At 40.5% G+C, this 20,415-nt stretch overlaps 2 protein-coding genes across 2 annotated transcripts in view; one reads left to right on the forward strand and one right to left on the reverse strand.

Moving 5' to 3' along the window:
- The window catches only part of LOC133411395 (chloride channel protein 2-like), a 42,621-nt gene extending 29,781 nt beyond the window's left edge, over positions 1–12,840 (reverse strand). The window contains exons 1-5 of the mRNA XM_061693738.1: positions 12,672–12,840; positions 4,932–5,063; positions 3,762–3,890; positions 3,283–3,416; positions 1,401–1,481 (exon numbers count right to left, since the gene is read on the reverse strand). Of these exons, the coding sequence (XP_061549722.1) occupies positions 1,401–1,481; positions 3,283–3,416; positions 3,762–3,890; positions 4,932–5,063; positions 12,672–12,840 (645 nt within the window). The remainder of the gene's footprint in view (positions 1–1,400; positions 1,482–3,282; positions 3,417–3,761; positions 3,891–4,931; positions 5,064–12,671) is intronic.
- Positions 12,841–14,611: 1,771 nt separating this feature from the next.
- LOC133411716 (zona pellucida sperm-binding protein 4-like) lies at positions 14,612–17,690 on the forward strand. Its single transcript, XM_061694376.1, has 8 exons — positions 14,612–14,891; positions 15,490–15,677; positions 15,812–15,909; positions 16,231–16,370; positions 16,443–16,635; positions 16,710–16,857; positions 17,424–17,502; positions 17,566–17,690. Exons 1-8 carry the CDS (start codon positions 14,612–14,614, stop codon positions 17,688–17,690), a joined length of 1,251 nt encoding a protein of 416 aa, XP_061550360.1.
- Positions 17,691–20,415: the final 2,725 nt, after the last annotated feature.

Raw genomic sequence — 20,415 nt, forward strand, 5'->3', positions numbered from 1 at the left:
CTAACCAGTCGACCACCGTGCCGCATATTAAATACATTTTCTAAAAAATATATTTTGCCCTTAAAAAGATGAAAGAGGTCTGTAATTTTGATCATGGGTACACTTCAACTATGAGAGACAGAATGTAAAAAAAAAAAAAAAAAAAATCCAGGAAATCACATTGTATGATTTTTAAACAATTTATTTATATATTCTGATGGAAATTAAATATTTGGACAGTGAAAAAGTTTAACTTAATACTTTGTAATGAAACCTTTGTTTGCAATTACCGAGGTCAAATGTTTGCTGTAGTTCTTGAGCAGGTTTGCACAGACTGCAGCAGGTGTTCTGGCCCAGTTTTCCATGCGGATCTTCTCTCAATCCGTTATGTTTGGGGCTGAAACAGACTTTCAACTCCTACCACAGATTTTCTATCGGGTTGAGGTCTTGAGACTTGCTAGGCCACTCCAGGACGTCGAAATGCTTCTCACGGGGCCACTCCTTAGTTGCTTGGGCTGTGTGTTTGGGGTCACTGTCATGCTGGAAGACCCAGTCACGTTCCACCTTCAATGCTCTTATGGAGGAAAGGCGTTTTATGCCCAAAATGTCATGATACATGACCCCGTTCATCCTCTCGTTAATATGGAATTGTCATCCTGTCCCCTTTGCAGAAAAGCAGCCCCAAAGCATGATGTTTCCAACCCCATGCTTCACCTTGGTGATGGTGTTCTTGGGATGCCACTCATCATTCTTCTTCCGTCAAACACAGCAAGTGGAGTTCATAACAACATTTTTCATTGGAGGTTGGAGTCTGACTGTTTGAGGGTGTAGTCAGGTGTCTTTTATACAGATATTGAGTTAAAACAGGTGCCATTAATATAGGTAACGTGTGAAGGATAGACGAGCTTCCTAAAGTTGAAGCAACGGGTCTATGAGAGACAGAATTCTTGCTGGTTGGTAGCTGTCCAAATATTAATTTTCCGCAAGAATATACAAATAAATCATACAATGTGATTTCATGGATTGCTTTTTCACATTCTGTCTCTCACAGTTGAAGTATGCCTATGATGAAAATGACAGACCTCTTTCATCTTTTTAAGTGGGACAATTTGCACAATCTGTGGCTGTCCAAATGCTTTTTTTCCCGACTGTATGTCATTGGAGTTGGGTACTTGGTCCCGCAGTGTGAATCCAACCTGGATATGCTGTGTGAAATTTGTCCTTAATATCATAATAAACACATAATAAAGTTAACAGCTGTATTCTGAAAAGTCTGGTTTGATGCAAAAAATCTGATGATGTCAGACTTGGTTATACGATTATTCATTCAATTGTTAATGTACCATGGCATTTTATTAAAATCAAATATTCATAAGGGTTTGCCAAAAGGCTTAGTGTGCCCCCATGAAGTCCGTTCTTACCATGCAGATTCCACCAAAAAGAGCAGCCGTAAATTTGCTGAGAAGGGCGGCGCACAGGCTGGCAACATGGACGAAAGGCCCCTGAGGTGCAGGACAGAGAATGGCAGAATTAGCAGAACGTAAACTTGTTTTAACACCTTAATGCCTTGTATTACAACAGTCAGATGTCCCTAAAAGATTATTCTGAGCGATTATCCTACAGCGTAGGATGTATCAAGAGCGATTTTTCTTCAGAAAAGGTGTTGGGTCCAACGATGGTAAATGTTAAGCAGGATACATGATTTGAGTCGGATTCCCCTCTTTCGATCAAAGTCAGCAAAAGACCGATTATCAGATGTCTCTAAAAGATAGAGCAATTGACAAATTAACTATCAGTCTGTTTCACGTAACAATCACAAAGTTCATGGATTTGGCCGAACTCGGTGTTCACCACACAGGTAAGGATTTGCCATTGTAACTATTGAACAAGTTCAACATTTACGATTGTTGGCCTCGACTGTTTTTGGGTAGGAAAAAATAATCTCAACGGACCCCACACCAAAGGATAATCACTTAGGATAATCTTTCCGATACATCCGAAAATTGGATCTTTGCTGGCTTCGGAATGCTAAAATTCAGCCTATCTGTGTATGTGTACCCCGCTTACAGTGGTGGTTTCCGGTATGTGCAATATGTGCGGCTGCAAAGGGCGGCATTTACGTCAAATGGTTTTCTATTGGTATCATCCATCCATCCATTCATTTTCCGAGCCGCTTCTCCTCACTACGCGGGCGTGCTGGAGCCTGTCCCAGCTATTATCGGGCAGGAGGCGGGGCACACCGATTTTATGTTGCACTAGAGCAAACCAACTATTTGAACGGCAGATCGATCTATATTCAAAACAAAGAACACACTCAATTAGGGTTTTCGGTGTGGCCCTACAACATATTGTCGCTGTCGAGTGATATACTCGCATCGCCAAAATGACTTTTCAGGAAATTGCAAAAAAACTCTTTCTTGAGTTGCCAAACACTGCATCGTTCAAGTAGATATTATACCTTATATTGCTATCCTATAATGGCGCACACCAACATCAACACTACACGACTCCAAAATCATGTTCAATCGCTAATTTAATATGCTCAAAAACTCTTTCCTTGATTAAAGTGGACGTTGCCGCTGCAAGCCTTGCACATTACAGTCTGCGCTCACGCCAACACCCTACAAGACAAAAAGCCTTTGGTACTTCACAAAAGCAAACAACTGTGGTTACATCACCTTCCCAAGGTCTTAAAGCCATGAGTGCTAAAATAAATAAAATGATGAGCTGATTAAACAGTTTAATAGGCGGAAATGAATCTGTATGCAACTTACCTTCGCAGCTGACCATTTCCTTCTGCACTGAAGTAATTACAGCTATCCATTTCTTTCATTTTTTAAAAATTTATTTGAGTCATCCCTACTCAAATGTATCAAACCTACCTATTCTCACTCGTTATTGTCTAAAAGAAATATCCAGACTTTCAATCTTGAGCTGACAAAATGTCGCACGGCTCCCGCAAATTGAGGGAAGGCTAGGGGGGGTTGATAGATTTGTTCTCAAGTTATTTTCAACACTTTAAATTTGTTAACCTTGGGTAAAAATGCGGGGGACTGACCAATAGTAGAAATATGTGCAAAAATATGAAATAGACCATATTTCGGGTTTCCGCCCGACAGCGACAATATGAGAAACGACTTGAGATAAATTTTGTATGTATGAACACAATTGCAGTGAGTTGATGAGCCTTCAAATCCTGTGGAAAAAATGGAAGAGCAGAGCCACTTAGCAGTGTAATGTTCATGAGACAAAAATAAGAGACAGGAAGCTGTCAAGCATGAAAGATCGCCACAGATCCTCTACCTCCTTCCCCAGAGGCATCCCGCTGCCCAGGGCACAGGTGAGCCCGATGACCTTGGCCACAAACGTCTTAAAAGTCAAGTACTCCTTGAGGACCACTCCCCTCAGGATGGTCTTCATCTCCGGAATGCCCGAGCCTGAGGAACGACAAGATACCAGGTGTGGCCATGATGGAGTAGATGAAAAAGAGGAGTTGAAAGAAAGCAATTACAGAGGAATAAATGAGGAACAAAAAGGAGGGTGACGAGAGGGTGGATGCGCTGATTGATATTCATATAATCTTCTGTATGCACATCTCATCACAGCGATATTTTACGGATTTCCCGCCGACGTGAGCATGAAAGGAGGTGTACGTCCACGTCCTTGGAGGCCTTATGGTGCATTACAGAGCCAATTACATTATTCAAACACAGAGCAGCGGCTGCGAATCGGACGATCTGGAACATGTGTTGGTGAATTAAGTCTTTAAACGTGCGCCTCACCCACGGCCTGAGGAGCCAGGATCTGGGTAAATCCTGCAGAGAATGTGATGAGCACCACGGGGTAGCTGACCCAGGCGATGTACTGCAGCAGCAGATTACTGTCCAGGCCGCCGTACATCCACTTCTGTGCTGCACACACATGCATACACAACACACATAGAGTACATACAGTATCAGTGTCGGTGAAATCTTCACGTCTTACAGTGGCTTGCAGAAACATTCATGGGCCATTCAACCGAATCGGTGCCGTGTGCGTCTCCAGGAAATAAAATGTACAAATGCACAATAAAATTAACAGTAAAATACTTTTTATACAGTTCATACAGTTTAAAAGCCATGTCCTAAGATAAGACTTTACCATAAAATATAATTATTTAAATCCTTCAGAAATGTTTTTTTTTTTTTTTTTTTTTTTTACTCCTCCCAAAATTTGTTTAAATTCTGCTTTAGTCGTGTTCCTGTTACCCTTTGAAAATTTCTGAATATACCACAAGTCACATGGTCCACAGGAAGTTGCATCACTGAGATCCTCTGCAGGCCATGGGAAGGCCAAAATTAAGTTCACACATTTACAGTATTTTTCTATATATTTGATGATATTTTAGCTATGACTTGAGGGGTTTAAATCCAAGCTCAATCCTGTAACCGAAATTCATTCATTCATTTTCCGAAGCGCTTATCCGCACTCGGGTCGCGGGCGCGCTGGAGCCTATCCCAGCTGTCTTCGGGCGAGAGGTGGGATACACCCTAAACTGGTCGGCAGCCAATCGCAGCTCACCTAAATTGTGTTTTTAAATGTTATTTTTTTATTTTTTAAATGCATTTTTTATCGAATCACTATAATGTGTTTAGTGTCAACATGCTATTAGCATAGTTGCTATGTGGTTATAGTTTATGCATTTTCTATTCTATGCTAAAAATTCACTTCTGTTACTTTCAGACCTGGTACTCAAATAAGGACATTCAATACAACAAAACAATGACATAAAAAAAGAACGTTTCCGGAATAGTTCTATATGTGCATTATCGGATTCATGGTTAGAAACAAAATGACAGAAATGTCAGTTTATTTTGCGATAGTTACAACAAGCAAAAAAGTTTGACGCCCCTGTCTAGACTGCGTATCAGATCTCTAAAGGGTTTCTTGTCTGCTCAGTGGCTCTTTCCTACCTTCTTGGCAGAAGGCGATGGCGTAGTCCATGACCCAGCTGACCAACGCCATGAGCAGCCCCAGCAGAATGAGGAAGATCCAGTCCTCACCCACCCGCGAGATCAGGAACTTCTGGCAGCTGGATGCACACGCTTGAAGGCCGAGCGGTGGATTGAGAAAGAAAAAGGAATGACTTTAGCTATAAATCAGTAGGTTGTGAAAGAAAGGGCCTGATGCATACACAATGTGAGAAGAAGGCAAGAATATCCGATTTTACATGTTGAGACACGTTACAAGGGCAAAACAAATGGAGCATTGTAAAGGTTACATAGCTAGGGAAACACTTGTGAAACAAGCAACCATTTTCATTAAGCCAGTGAGAGAAAAAAGGCAACAATGACTTCCTGAGAAAACACAGAAATAGCGCTGCAAAACTTACTAACATTGAGGAAAAAGTGCTATTATGCTATTTTTCGGATGAAGTCAGGTTTCCCATAAAAAAGGACTTTTTTTTTTTTTTTTTAATATGTTGAATTTACAGATAAACCGTGATATCATTTCAACAGTTAGTATTACATTATTATGTTGTAATTATCTTCTCTGAGCGTAAACAGCTATATCGCTGGCTTGCCTTTGTCTTTGTTTTCTGTGATGCAGCTTGGTAACATTTCAAAGTTACTATTACCATTTTATATAGCAATCATCGTTGACATTGTCAATAGCCTCTCTGAGAGTAAATGGTTCTCTGTAATAAGGGATATCATCTGCAACTCACAGGTGTTACTCATTCCATTTTGCTCCAATTTGTGCAGATTTATTTGGGCATCAATCACTTGTCCATACATCAAATGTTCTCCCCTTGTTTACGTTCTGTTGACCAATAAGAGAAGAGATCCATGGCCTGTAGTTTGTCACGATGAATTTTCAGAAACTGCATGCATGAGAATTAATTTTGGTTTCTGCTCTCTAATGTGTAATGTGTATTTAGGGTTGCCAATTTCACATTTTTTATATTAAAAATAGAACGTTGCAATGCTAAAGGGGCATGCATTTAATATTGTGAAAATACTGATAATCGTGAAAATGTCACCATGATCGGGATCGCGAAAATGTACATACCATTTAATCTCTGCGAGAGTAAAAAAGCAGTACCGTAAATATACCACCTGCAATCTACTGTATTGTACCACCATGTACAACAATTTACTTTTTTTTCATCTGGTAATGTAGCTGGGGACCAATTCTTCTCTTTGTGTGGCATTTCCATTCGAATGGAGAGAATAATCATTTGTAACAACAAGAAAAAAAAACACCTTCAAGATCCAAATGGCAATCAGTAGCGAGGCTTAGAAAATAACCTCATTATGTGAAATGTTTGTAGAGAGGCTTTTCTACATCCACTGTTAATGACAATGCGTTTGCTTTTGTAAACCCACTTGGGGAAATAATGAAATATGCAAAACTCCTCATATTCATGTCAACTTTACAGAATGTGAGCACCACAACGAAGCTCTTTTTTGCCAATAGTGAGGAAATGTAAAATAAAAATACAGTAAATGTCATATACTGCCCTGCAGTTTCATTATTGGAGCCGGGAGGGCGCTTTGTGTCCTCTCTGTGTATATAAGCCTGCCTGTTCCCGGAAATCCTCGCCTAAGTATTGCAGCCTCTCCTCGCGGTACCACGGTCCACTTTATGTCAAGTAAGCTATACTGTTCCTCGCTTCCCTTCTTAACTCGTGTCTCCTCGTTCCCAGTGGTCACCTGTGTTCCTGACCCACGTCATTCCTGCCACCAAGCCAGCCGCCTGTCCACGCCGCCACCTGCCAACACATCCAGGACAACCTCCATAACCTTTCCTCAATAAACTGTTCATCATTTCACATCTGCCTCCGCCTGCTCTTGGGTCCAGCTACTCCCCACATGTGACAGACTATGCAGTATTTCTACAGTGTACATTTTAATAGTGAATTTACCAGGTGAAGGTGATTGAAAAAGAGGAAATTACATAGTGAATAGTTTGAAAAATGACAAACACAACAAAGCTGGGTCATGGTTATAATTCCACTGTTACATTACACTATAAAGTGAGAGCTAGGTCAGCTAAAAGAAGCATCGCTGGACTCATTTTGTCTGCGGACACGGCCAAAGCCTGGAATCCACTTCAGTTATCGAGAGCAATGGTAGATGTGCCAGTCCCTTGAGAGGGCACACATGTGCTACTGACACATTTGCCAGATCCATACTTCGGAAAAAAAACCCTGCTGCATGACAGGTTGTCCAAACTGATCGTTCAGACCAGAGATAAGACGGTATGAAAATTTCATATCACGATTATAGTGACCAAAATGATCACCGTTTTCAATAATATCAGGATGTTGCTAAGAAAAAAAAAATGCAGCTCAGGCATTGTAACAAGCTACAGTATTAAGGATAATTAAGATGAATTAATTTATCAAGTTAATCAAGCTCGTGTCACAGTACAAAGAAGAGCCTGCGACAGAGCCAGCGATCCAAATTACGGTATTAAGCAGAATAATGATATAAAGCGGGAATACTAACCATTTGTAATGTTATCCAGCTGCAACACAGAATACAAAGAAGAGCCAGTGACAAAGTCGTTTACTCTCAGAGACACTAAGTAACAGTTATTCTAACTCTTTGAACTATTTACCTGGTTTAACAGTCAATTCCACATCTTTCTCAAAATAAATCTGAATTTCTCCGTCAAAAAAAATCTTATTTCATCGAAAATATATTTTTGTATTATTTACATTTTTCTCAAATGTATTTTTCTCAAAAAGAAATATAAAAAATGACTTTGTACTTTGTATCTTTTTTTCCCCCATTATTAACAAGTGTCATTCCAGAATACAAAGAGGATCCAGTGACTGAGCCGCTTACTCTCAAAGATGCTAAATATACTATTAATGATAACTACAATAGAAAATGATAACACTAACTTTTTGAAATTTTATCACAGTTTACCTGTAAATCAGACGTCTTGGGCTAAAAATTTGGACTTGATTCGTAGAAAAATGAGAGGCGCTAAATACAGTATTGATGATAAATACAATAGAAAATGATAATACTAACTCTTTGAAATTTTATCACTCTTTATCTGTAAATCACACTTTTTTTTGTCCAAAAATCTGGACAATTGTATTTATTTTTGAATTGATTCTAATATTATATATTTTCTTATAGTACATAATTTTCCCCAAAAATTTATAATAAAAAAAAATTCTCCTTTTTTTCTCAAAACATCCTTTCATCCCTAGTTCTGAAACTTGTAATGGAGAAAGAAATGGAACATTTCCTTTGTGGCATGGCTACAAGTTACCGTGATGTTGCTTTGCTATATATATATAGATATATAGATACATATATCTATATATATATATCAAAAAGCTTTACTGCTTGAGGTTTGAAAACATATACACACACAAGGATCCAGGGCTTGTTTTTAGCTCAATGCCACAAAAAAACAGGGCCTTTTGCTGCATGCGTGGGCTGCCCTCGTCCAAAAAGCTACAGCTCTGGTTACTCATCGTCAAAAGCACACAAATGTAGTTCAGCCTGCCCACACACACACACACACACACACACACTGATACACACACACACAGACATGAGAGGGAATTACTAAAACTCCCACAGTCGAATTTGTCTCACTTAAACTCTTACCTAACAAGAGGGCTGTCCAGCCACAGAGTATATATGAACAGAGTTTAAAAAATGGTTTCCCAACATTCATTAAGCCAAAGCACATAATTAATCCCATGGCACACCGACAAACAAAAATTTCACGAAAAAGTGTACAGTGGTACCTTAAAATACGGGTTGAATTTGTTCCGTGACCACGCTCTCAAATGATGTTTTCCCCATTCAGATTAATGTTTAATGCCATTAATCCAATCCAATCCCCCCGTAAAACAACAACACATTTTTTTGCCATTTCTTCACAACACTCTACAGTATTGTACTTTGTGCATCATGATTTCATGCATTCATTGTGCGGCTCCTTCAGGGAGCAGTATAATAAATGCTGAAGTATATACATGAAGAAGAGGGTCACAACTGCTCAGTAAGGTGCAGTAATATTCTGCGTTTTCACAGAGAATAACGAATATATGACTGAGTATTGTTATGATCTGTCTCCATGTGTTGTTGCACCATTTGTGTTCAAATATATGTTGTTTAAAGGGTTATAACCAGGGCTTGACTTTCAACTTTTTTGGTCACCAGCCACTGTGGCTAGTCGTTTCCCAAAGTTACTAGGCACTCAGCATTTTACCCAACCACAAATATATATTGTGTTTTTGTATGCAAACAAAATATATCAGGGTTTACAGGGTGGGCTGTTTGTTGATGGGAGGGGTATTGCTGAGCGAAATTTTTCCTGATCGAAATAAAACCTGCTAAAGTTGCTCGTGGGAGTGGCGGAGTTACCTGCCACGGCTGAAATACACCCACATGTGGTGGGTTGGCGGGTGTTAATGTCCAGTCCTGGTTATGACACAGCAATCGATGCTAGTTTTCTTAGCCTGACTATAGCATTTTTCATTTGTGTAGCATTTAGGTAGCAGACTTTTGTAACATTAAGTTATGTCGTTTGTTGAAATGCATGTGTATTTCTCTTTGTTTTAGGTTTATTTCCAGTACATTTCAACGGGGAGAGCCAATAAACACCTTGACGCAAGGCCGCTTTTTTGAAGAATTGTTTACTATCTGGCAAGCTGCTGTTTGTCGTGAAGTTCGCTACTCCCATCTAGTGCTCGTAACAAAAACCGAGCCCTGTTGCGAAGAGCAAAGCCTGCCCAAAATAAAAAAAAACTGCCTATTTGAATAGTTTATAATGTAAACATAACACAAACTATGATGCCAGAATGATTTAATATTCTTTGAAACCCATCTTACAAGACTACCCTTAAAAATAAATGGCTCACAGATGATGACATGCACATGTGGTGAAGACTCCCCATAACTCCATTAACAACCCAAGCTTAATTTAGCTCCTCCCTGACAAACGAAGCTTGTCCCTCAGTATGATATATCATTTCACCATACTTCCTTGACACCAATACCGGTTAAAAAAGCAACAAGATGGCTTTGGCGCCATCTTGTTGCATCTTAGGGCATTTCAGGATCACCACAAAAAAACGCAAATAGGTGGGGATTACTGTACACTGAAATAATGACAACATTTTCAAATTTTATTCACAAATGTACTTACTCTGTGTGAAATATGGGCATGTTTAGCTGAACACAAAGCTATTATTCTGCTGTATGAATGGCAACAGGTGGACACACAGGTTAATTGTACCTTCTGCCATCTAGTGGAAGAGCATGTAATGGTTCTGCCTGTCACTATTCAATGCAGGGATAGATAGATGAACAAAGATACATTATTTGTAGTAAATAAATAATTTTGGGCGGCACGGTGAATGACTGGTTTGAGCGTCTGTTTCACAGTTCTGAGGACCCGGGTTCAAATCCGGCCATACTTGTCTGGAGTTTGCACGTTCTCCCCGTGCCTGCGTGGGTTTTCTCCGGGTACTCCGGTTTTCTCCCACATCCCAAAAACATGCATGGCGGGTTGATCGAATACTCTAAATTGGCCGCAAATGTGAATGTGAGTGCGACTGGTTGTTTGTTTATACAGCATGTGCCCTACGATTGGCTGACGACCAGTTGGTGGGAGTTAACTGGGATAGGCTCCAGCAGGCCCGCGACCCTCGTGAGGATAAGCAGTATGGAAGATGAATGAATAAATCCTTTTCAGACTCATTAAGTGAAATTGGATAAATTCTGCAGTACACCTGATCTGTGGTTGGGAATAACTGATAAAAAAATAAAAAATAAATAAATAAATACGTCTCTTGATGTACGAGCAAATGGGCGGCCAGATCACAAATCGTTTGGCTGTTTTGTGAGGGTTTTAAACGGCTCCCATAAAAACTGAGTGAGGCTGGATTTAAAGGCGCTTTCACCTGTATCGCAGTCTATCCATCTCAGCTTTAATCAGATCGCTGGTCACAAGGGCAAACTCACAAATATGTGCGAGGAAAACCACATTGTTATTGCTGTTATTGAAAGGTGCACTTCTGACAAGTATAATGGCAGTGGAGAGATAGATAGATGATAGATAGATAGATAGATAGATAGATAGATAGATAGATAGATAGATAGATAGATAGATAGATAGATAGATAGATAGATAGATAGATAGATAGATAGATAGATAGATAGATAGATAGATAGCGAGAGAAAGAGAGAAAGAGAGAGAGACAGACAGACAGACAGATAGATAGATAGATAGATAGATAGATAGATAGATAGATAGATAGATAGATAGATAGATAGATAGATAGATAGATAGCGAGAGAGAGAGAGAAAGAGAGCGAGACAGACAGATAGATAGATAGATAGATAGATAGATAGATAGATAGATAGATAGATAGATAGATAGATAGATAGATAGCGAGAGAGAGAGAGAAAGAGAGCGAGACAGACAGATAGATAGATAGATAGATAGATAGATAGATAGATAGATAGATAGATAGATAGATAGATAGATAGATAGATAGATAGATAGATAGATAGATAGATAGATAGATAGATAGATAGATAGATAGATAGATAGATAGATAGATAGCGAGAGAGAGAGAGAAAGAGAGCGAGACAGACAGACAGATAGATAGATAGATAGATAGATAGATAGATAGATAGATAGATAGATAGATAGATAGATAGATAGATAGATAGATAGATAGATAGATAGATAGATAGATAGATAGATAGATAGATAGATAGATAAATAGATAGATAGATAGATAGATAGATAGATAGATGTGGCACGGTGGCCGACTGGTTAGAGCGTCAGCCTCACAGTTCTGAGGACCCGGGTTAAATCCCCGGCCTCGCCTGTGTGGAGTTTGCATGTTCTCCCCGTGCCTGCGTGGGTTTTCTCCGGGCACTCCGGTTTCCTCCCACATCCCAAAAACATGCATGAATTGGAGACTCTAAATTGCCCGTAGGCATGGCTGTGAGTGTGAATGGTTGTTTGTTTCTATGTGCCCTGCGATTGCCTGGCAACCAGTTTAGGGTATACTCCGCCTCCTGCCCGATGACAGCTGGGATAGGCTCCAGCACGCCCGCGACCCTAGTGAGGAGAAGCGGCTCAGAAAATGGATCAATAGATAGATAGAGAGAGAGAGAGAGAGAGAGAGAGAGAGAAAGAGAGAGAGACAGACAGATAGACAAACAGACAGATAGAGAGTGAGAGAGAGAGAGAGAGAGAGAGAGACAGACAGACAGATAGACAGATAGATCGATCGATCGATCGATCGATAGATAGAGTAAACCAACAAGAAAACAACACACTCGACCAATCCCAGATACACACACACACACACACACACAATGGAAGGTGGGCACTTGTCTTTGACATTGAGCCAGCCTGCTCGGCCGGAGGTCATTGCTCAGATCAGTCTCATCGAATCATGGTCACGTCTCTTCATCTCTCCACTCAGGTAGACCCTCTGCTCTACTTTCAAGGTGCAATTGTACACAGCTGCAAAGTATTCTTCCAAAACATTTTCAATCTTACAGCAAAAAAAAACATTTCAATTACCTATTTTAAGAAAAATATGACTAAATTAATGGAACAAATATTACAGGACTCCCGATTATGTAAATGAGAACTTTGCCTACCCCTTCTATAGAATGACAGTGAAGGGGAAAAACAAAACCACTTACACTGGCACTTTGCACACGGGTCTTTCTGGTACTCTTGCAGGTCCGCTGAGCGACTTCGGACGCCGGTGTTCCGCCGCAGACCTCCGCCGTTCCGCACGCCGCCATCCCGTAGGCGGGCTGCTTCCGCCTTGGCGTAGACACCCAGCTCCTGGGTGTACCGCCCATACATCTGTGACGGAAATGTTTTACACACACAGTATGTTAATACACAAGGTAAAAAATGCCTGGTCAACATAATAATCTGCAGTATTTGCTTTACTGGAATAATGGGATATTAATTTAAAGAGCACTCAACAAACGATCCAAGGGAAATGTAGTGGTGTACACACTGATTTTTAACATCTTAAAGGATTGTTTTTCATTTATACGCGTGGTATCCGACACATGACGAGGAAAACAATCAGCATCTGTTCTTACAGCTCTTATAGTGTGTGGTGTGCTTAAGATGACCAACACACCACGCTCATAACGATAGCTCCACCAAGAATCGTGCGTTTCCTCCCACAAACCGGCTGTCTGGCGTAGTACCAAGACTGACCTGTGTGAGGCAGTACAGTATCACAAGGCATCCAGACTGCCGTAAAAATTATAGAAGAAGAAAGAGTAGTAATAGAAGAAATAGATGAAGGATAACCTATTATAAATATTGAAGAGGTTTAATATTTAAGATTGACAGCCCAAGCACATCATTGATAAAAAAAAAAAATAAATTCTTAACACACTCCACACACCAAAAGATAATCAGGATAATCATTTCGAGACATCCGACAATCGGGCCCTTGCTAATTTTAATTGCACGGAAGGAAAAATGCAATGTCCTGATTGTCGACTTGTGTGTAACCCACATTAACTGATTTTTAAAATGTGAGCGACCCCATACAACCATTCGCGCACATAGAGTCTTCAATCAACCTACCATGCATGTTTTTGGGGTGTGGGAGGAAACCCGAGTGCCCGGAGAAAACCCACACAGGCACAGGGAGAACATGCAAACTCCACACAGGCGGGGCCGGGATTTGAACCCCGGTCCTCAGAACTGTAAGGTAGATGTGCTACCCAGTCTCCCACCGTGCCGCCCATCATTTAGATTTATCATCGGAAATCTTGTTCACTGTACATGTTTAACATTTACGGTAGTTGACCCTGACTGAGGAGGAAAAAATCCCTCTTAACACCCTACACACCACAGGCCACCACAGACATCTTGACAATCGGACCTTTGCTGACTTTCAAGAAAGTGGGAATTGGGCTCAAATTAGGCCTGATTATAGGTGTACAAATAGGTGTATATCGGTGTACTCCACTTGTACTCCAGTACAATATAAACAATATACTGTAGAAATGATCTTACATACAGCCAAACTCGGTGTTGACCACATACATAAGGATTTGCAATAGTATATAAATATTGAACATGTTTAATATTTACAATAGGCTTGGCTCGGCCCTGACTGAAACAAAAAATCCCTCTTACCACAAAACACACCACACAATAATCACTAAGAATAATCTTGTTACTTGGCTTGATTCATGTGAACATACAAAATTGGAAATATATTTGTTTTTAATTTTCATTTTGTATGTCATCACTGTGTGATTGTCAAGCTTTAAAAACAAGACTGCTGACTACTGACGGAAAAAAATGCAAGCTGACACATGTTCACTGCACTCAAACAAAAAACAACCTCAATCAGCTTGTTACAACTTTTTTATTTTTTTTAAAATCCACTGATTTTTGACTGAGCAGTCACAAACTGACTTTTTCCCCCTAGCCAATGAGCTCCACCTGTCAGCTGCCAGCTAATTAACTCTACACGGCTGGCATTCAATTGAGTCCTGATGACGAGAGGCAGAACCCCCAGCCAACTTTGCTGCCATCCATCTAGTATAAAGCCTGGATCTGCGTTGTAAGCATTGTCCCTGCACTCTTGAGCACCGTCATGGCGTGGTCCCGGAGCCTGGTTGATGTTTTGGTGGTGATTGTAGGACTTTTGGCCTGTCATGCTGCGGCCCAACACTGGATGGATGCGCTGAACCGCAACCCTCCTGCCTCGCTGCCTCAGAAACAAGCGGGGGCCCCTCTGCCAGCGACGAATGTCGACAAATGCCAAGTGGAGCACAATGAGATGATCCAGTGCGGGACCCGCGACATCACCCGGGAGCAATGCGGAGCCATCAACTGCTGTCATAATGGACGGCAGTGCTATTACGGCAAAGCGGGTAACTTGTTTGGCATTATATGTAGTAGGGTTAACCAACAATTGTTAGAAGTGATTAGTTCAACGATTTGTATACCAGTGATGTACAGGCAGAAAAAGTTAATGCTTTCTCGCACTAGATAGCAGAAAGTTTACTTGACCTGTGTATCCACCGGTTGCCACATTTATGCAACAGAATATCATTTTGTTCTACTAAATAGGCCCATGTTTGACATTAAGAAAATGGAAATGAAATCATTTCTGTGATTTGTGACATTTGGTGTCATTGATGCTAACTTCCAACTGCTCGAGTTGGATTTTGGTTAATCATGAATTTTTCAACACAAAACTGAATACTGCATTGGCTCAAGGTTGGCAAACAGGGTTTTGCTAGCCTAAGCCTTTTTTTTTGGGGGGGGTGCTGTAAAACAAGTCTTCAAGCAACCGTCCAGTTGCCTCTAATTTGTGGCTTCCCATGACCTCGTTGACTTAAAATCTACAAAGGTGGAAACAATTTTTAGTAAGCACATCTGGTATTTTGTTTATGAAAGTTTAAAAAGGATTTGGGCAAGTATGCTATAACGCTATTTGTCAAAATAATAATTTAATTTCATTCTCAGTGACTGTGCAGTGTACAAGAGATGGCCAATTTGTGGTGGTGGTGGCTCGTGACTCCACGTTGCCCCCAGTGGATGTGACTTCAATCAGCCTTATGGAAATGAACGATCCAACTTGCGACGCAGTTGATACCACTGCCACATTTGCCATCTTTCAGTTCCCCATGACCCTGTGTGGCACGACAGTAAAGGTGTGTGACAAGGTTGCTTTTTCAAAAAAAACATTTTTTATATAAACTATGCCGAAGCTTAACTTTTCCAAAACAAATGAATTTGTTTGTCAATCAAGGTTTACAATCAAAGTGTAATTGCTGTTTTACTGCAGGAGGAAGATAACTTTGTGGTGTATGAGAACCATATGTCGTCATCGTATGAAGTGGGAATTGGCCCCAGAGGCTCAATCACCAGGGACAGCCATTTTGAGTGAGTAAATTTTAGTTCTGTTTGAGAAAACTGAGATCAGACACTAAATGATTTCAGTTGAAGTACTAAAAACCTGTTGCTGTTGAATACTGTATACTTGTAGTTGGAGGCCTAAACAAGCATAAATATTCTGAACCTTTTTTTTTTTTAATTTGAGATTACAAATTAGCCACCATTGACCATGTGTCTTTAAACTAGAATACAATTTTTAAATCTATGATGCTTTATCAGCTTGTTTTGTTGACCATATGATAAATGGAACTAGTTTTTTTTGGACTTCCTAATACAATGTTCTTTCCCAAGGTTGCTGTTCCAGTGTAGATATTCAGGCACTGCTGTGGAGGCTCTGGTTGTGGAAGTCAATTCCCTTCCTCCACCTGTGTCAGTTGCTGCTGGTGGACTCCTCAAAGTGGAGCTCAGACTGGGCAATGGCGAGTGTTTCTCAAAGGGTTGTGTTGAAGGTGTGTACTACTACAGAAGGTTTTTTTTTTGGGTTTATTTTTTTGGATGAGTAAGTGAAACTCTACTTGCAGAAGAGGCAGCATACAACTCCTTCTACACTGCGGCGGACTACCCTGTCACCAAGGTTCTGAAGCAACCAGTATATGTTGAGGTCCGCATCCTCGATAGGTCTGATCCCAACATTGTTTTGAACTTGGAGCGCTGCTGGGCCACCACAACATCCAACCAGAACAGCGTTCCTCAGTGGGATCTTCTAGTTGATGGGTACATGAATGTTTGACTTGAATGGCAATTCTCTGTCTTCCAGGCTTTAAAAGATGCATTCTTGCTGGTTTCAGGTGTCCCTACCATGATGACCGTTACCAGACCATTGTCCTGCCTGTGCAAGAGTCTTCAACAATAGATTACCCAATGCACTACAAGCGTTTCATCTTCAAGATGTTTACCTTTGTGGATCCCAACTACTTCAGTCCCCAGAAGGACAGGGTAATGTGTCAGAACCTCACTAAAAATCAGGTGTAAAAGTACATTTTTGTGCTATTAGGACAAAAACCTGTTCCAAATCATACTGAACCTTCTAGACTGTCTAGTTTTTTTTAATTAAAATGAAATCTGTCCTAATTTAGCCATGGAGAGCTTGATACAACCCATAAAATGGCTTGGATAATCTTTTGGTGACATCTGATAATCAGACACTGATTAGAGCCCTGCTGAATTAGTTTTTTGAGCAGATTGGGGCAGAAAATCACATGATGCATTCTACACCACTATGATGATTTTGGGTTGTCTGACATCTGATTGGGCCTTTTTCTGATTTTGATCAGGTGGAAATCAAACCCTAGCTTGTTTACCCTGCTTAGCTTAAAAAACTTAAATATAATCTCGTGACTAGATTTGACTGTCAGGCCTTTTTGCAAACTTATTTAAAATTGGAAAAATCCCATTTCAGACTTGAGGTTGACAACACAAATGTGCCATGTCCAGCTTGTTTTCATGACTGCATACATGCTATCCACCTTTTGTTTTTTTTTAAACTGATTACTACTTTTCAGGTTTTCATCCACTGTGCTACAGCAGTGTGCTCTCCCACCAGCACAAACTCCTGTGACCAGCCATGCCGTCATCGACACGGTAACTGCTTAAAACTTGGAATGTTGCATTTTAGGCTTTAAACTTATTTATTTTATCTTTCAGAGTCTGTAGGAAAATCTGTGACTGCGGCACACAGGTCTCCAAGCCAAGATGTGGTCTCAAGCAAGCAGGTGATTCTGACTCAAACGAGGGGCTTCGCCACTGATGTGCTGAAAAAATGGAGATGATCTCCTACCCCAAAGCTGGTCATGACTTTTAATAAAGGCTTGTTAAAAACAGTTTCAGCGATACCTTGTCTCATTGCTAATGTGAAGGTCACTGCCTTGACTTGGTGTGCTGAGCCACTAATGGAACTCATTTATGCCCACACTGAAATAAGTTTGAAATTCTGCTTAGAAGTCAATGGATGGCTAAACATTCTTGACATGCTGCCCTTGAATTGTCATTTGGATACTGTATGGAACTTTTTGTTTCATTTTTTTTTTTGTGTAGGGCATGATGTAATGTACAGCACATTAGGCCTGCCCTTTCTTATCCCATGGAAACTTGGTGCAGTATAGCACAGAATGCACAAATAATGGCATGCTTCAAATGGCTAGTAGAGTTGTTATAAGGTATATTTCCTAGTCATAAATCCATTTGCAATCAATTTAGATGTGCATCCTCTGAGACTTTCTTGCCCTTGTAGTTTTCTCCATGCTGTAACTTGTATCATTCTCCTTCACTGAATCTGCACAATGCCTTCTCCCAACTCCTCCACCCCCTCTGTTCATTGAAATGGGCATCACGATTCTTCCAGACTTGCTTGTGCTGCTCATATGAACAGGGGGTGGAGGGTTGCAGATGGCAAGTAGAGCAGCTCTATACTACGTTTACTTTTGATTGGCAAGGAGCACAGTGCTGTTTTCCCTTCACGTTAACCTACAATCCAAACTGCTGGCCAATGTTTGAGCTGTATGCAGGGCCTCATTTATAAAGCAGGGCATACAAGCAGAATATTGGGATGAATTTGGCCTTTATTTTCCACCTGTACTATCAAACTTGGCAAAGGGCCCCACCCCTCCGGAAATTGGTCAGTGCTGATAATTGTAAATGTTGACTTTTTTTACTTGGAAACTGGAGGTTGACAATTGTGAATGTTAAGCCTGTTCAATATAACAGCCAAAACTCATCACAATATACTTGAATGTAGTGACAAGCTAACAGTTAACTTAGTTTCTGTTCAACTAATAGTCAATTTTCTGTCAGTATAGATGCCCTGTGGCACTGTGCTGCCTCACAGGTCAATCTAGGTACAACAAAAGATGGTTGTGTGCTGTTGGTCATCTTGAATATGCCACACTAAGAGCAGTAAGAAAACATGCCCCCCGCCTTTCATATTTGTTGAAAGACTTGATCCCACAGTGTGTGCGGGATCAAGTGTGTGTGTTATGGTTATGGTCATCAGGACACTGTTAACGATAAATTGCAATGATGTGATGAATAAGAGAAGCTGTCCTCGAGCCATAATGATCAAGAAAGACTTAATGGTGCTTGTGTATTTTATTAGCTGTTTCACTTCACTGCCTTGTATTTTACAGTCTCATTTACTTTTTATAGTGTTCCGCCTACACCAGGGGTGCCAAACTCATTTTAGCTCGGGGGCCATGATTTAACCGGACCGGCTCTGTGTATAACTTAAAAACAACAACTTCAGATTGTTTTCTTTGTATTAATACGGTCTAAAATATTACAAGCCCAACAATATTAATCATAAAACACTTAGTTTTTTGAAAATGCTAAGGAAAAAGAACACACAATACCTCAGTGATTCACAGAACTGTATCACAGATCAGGTGTCATTTCTCAGGCACGAATGTAGATAAAAAAATAATGAAATCCTATTCCCCAAACGAGTGCAAAAACCACAGAGTCAACAATCAAGAATAGGTAAGGCATTTCAAAACAATAGCATAAAAACATAAAGCTGGAGTCCGAGGACATCCATCCATTTTCTGAGCCGCTTCTCCTCACTAGGGTCGCGGGCGTGCTGGAGCCAATCCCAGCTGTCATCGGGCAGGAGGCGGGGTACACCCTGAACTGCTTGCCAGCCAATCGCAGGGCACACAAACAAACAAACAAACAACCATTCGCACTCACATTCATACTTATGGGCAATTTAGAGTCTCCAATTCATGCATGTTTTTGAGATGTGGGAGGAAACCGGAGTGCCCAGAGAAAACCCACGCAGGCACGGGGAGAACATGCAAACGCCACACAGGCGGGGACAGGGATTGAACCCGGGTCCTCAGAACTGTGAGGCTGACACTCTAACCAGTTGTCCACTGTGCCGCCAGTCTGAGGACAGTGTGTCCAAAATAGTACAAGCACAACATCTCTATTAATCATAAAACACCTCAAGTTATTGGGAAATTCTGAGGACAAAGAACACACAAACACAGAATGCCTCAGTGATTCACAGAAGTACAACCTCAATTCCAATGAAGTTGGGACGTTGTGTTAAACAAAATAAATAAATAAATAAATAAAGAATACAATGATTTGCAAATCAACCTATATTTAATTGAATACACTACAAAGACAAGATATTTAATGTTCAAACTGATCAACTTCATTGTTTTTAGCAAATAATCATTAACTTAGAATTTTATGGCTGCAACATGTTCAAAAAAGCTGGGACAGGGTCATGTTTACCACTGTGTTATGTCACCTTTTCTTTTAACAACATTCAATAAACGTTTGGGAACTGAGGACAAAAATTGTTGAAGCTTTGTAGGTGGAATTCTATCCCATTCTTGCTTGATGTACAGCTTCAGTTGTTCAACAGTCTGGGGTCTCCGTTGTCGTATTTTACGCTTCATAATGCGCCACACATTTTCAATGGGAGACAGGTCTGGGCTGCAGGCAGGCCAGTCTAGTACTCGCACTCTTTTACTACGAAGCCACGCTGTT

The sequence above is a fragment of the Phycodurus eques genome, chromosome 13 (assembly GCF_024500275.1).
Source record: "Phycodurus eques isolate BA_2022a chromosome 13, UOR_Pequ_1.1, whole genome shotgun sequence".
Classification (NCBI taxonomy): Eukaryota; Metazoa; Chordata; class Actinopteri; order Syngnathiformes; family Syngnathidae; genus Phycodurus; species Phycodurus eques.

What these genes read in the sequence shown, in the direction of transcription:
- LOC133411716 (XM_061694376.1), top strand. Translation starts at nt 14,612, where the DNA reads ATGGCGTGGTCCCGGAGCCTGGTTGATGTTTTGGTGGTGATTGTAGGA. An exon ending in ACCAGGGACAGCCATTTTGA is followed by an intron (nt 15,910 to 16,230) that starts GTGAGTAAATTT and finishes GTTCCAGTGTAG; the next exon opens with ATATTCAGGCACTGCTGTGG. An exon ending in CTCAAAGGGTTGTGTTGAAG is followed by an intron (nt 16,371 to 16,442) that starts GTGTGTACTACT and finishes CTCTACTTGCAG; the next exon opens with AAGAGGCAGCATACAACTCC.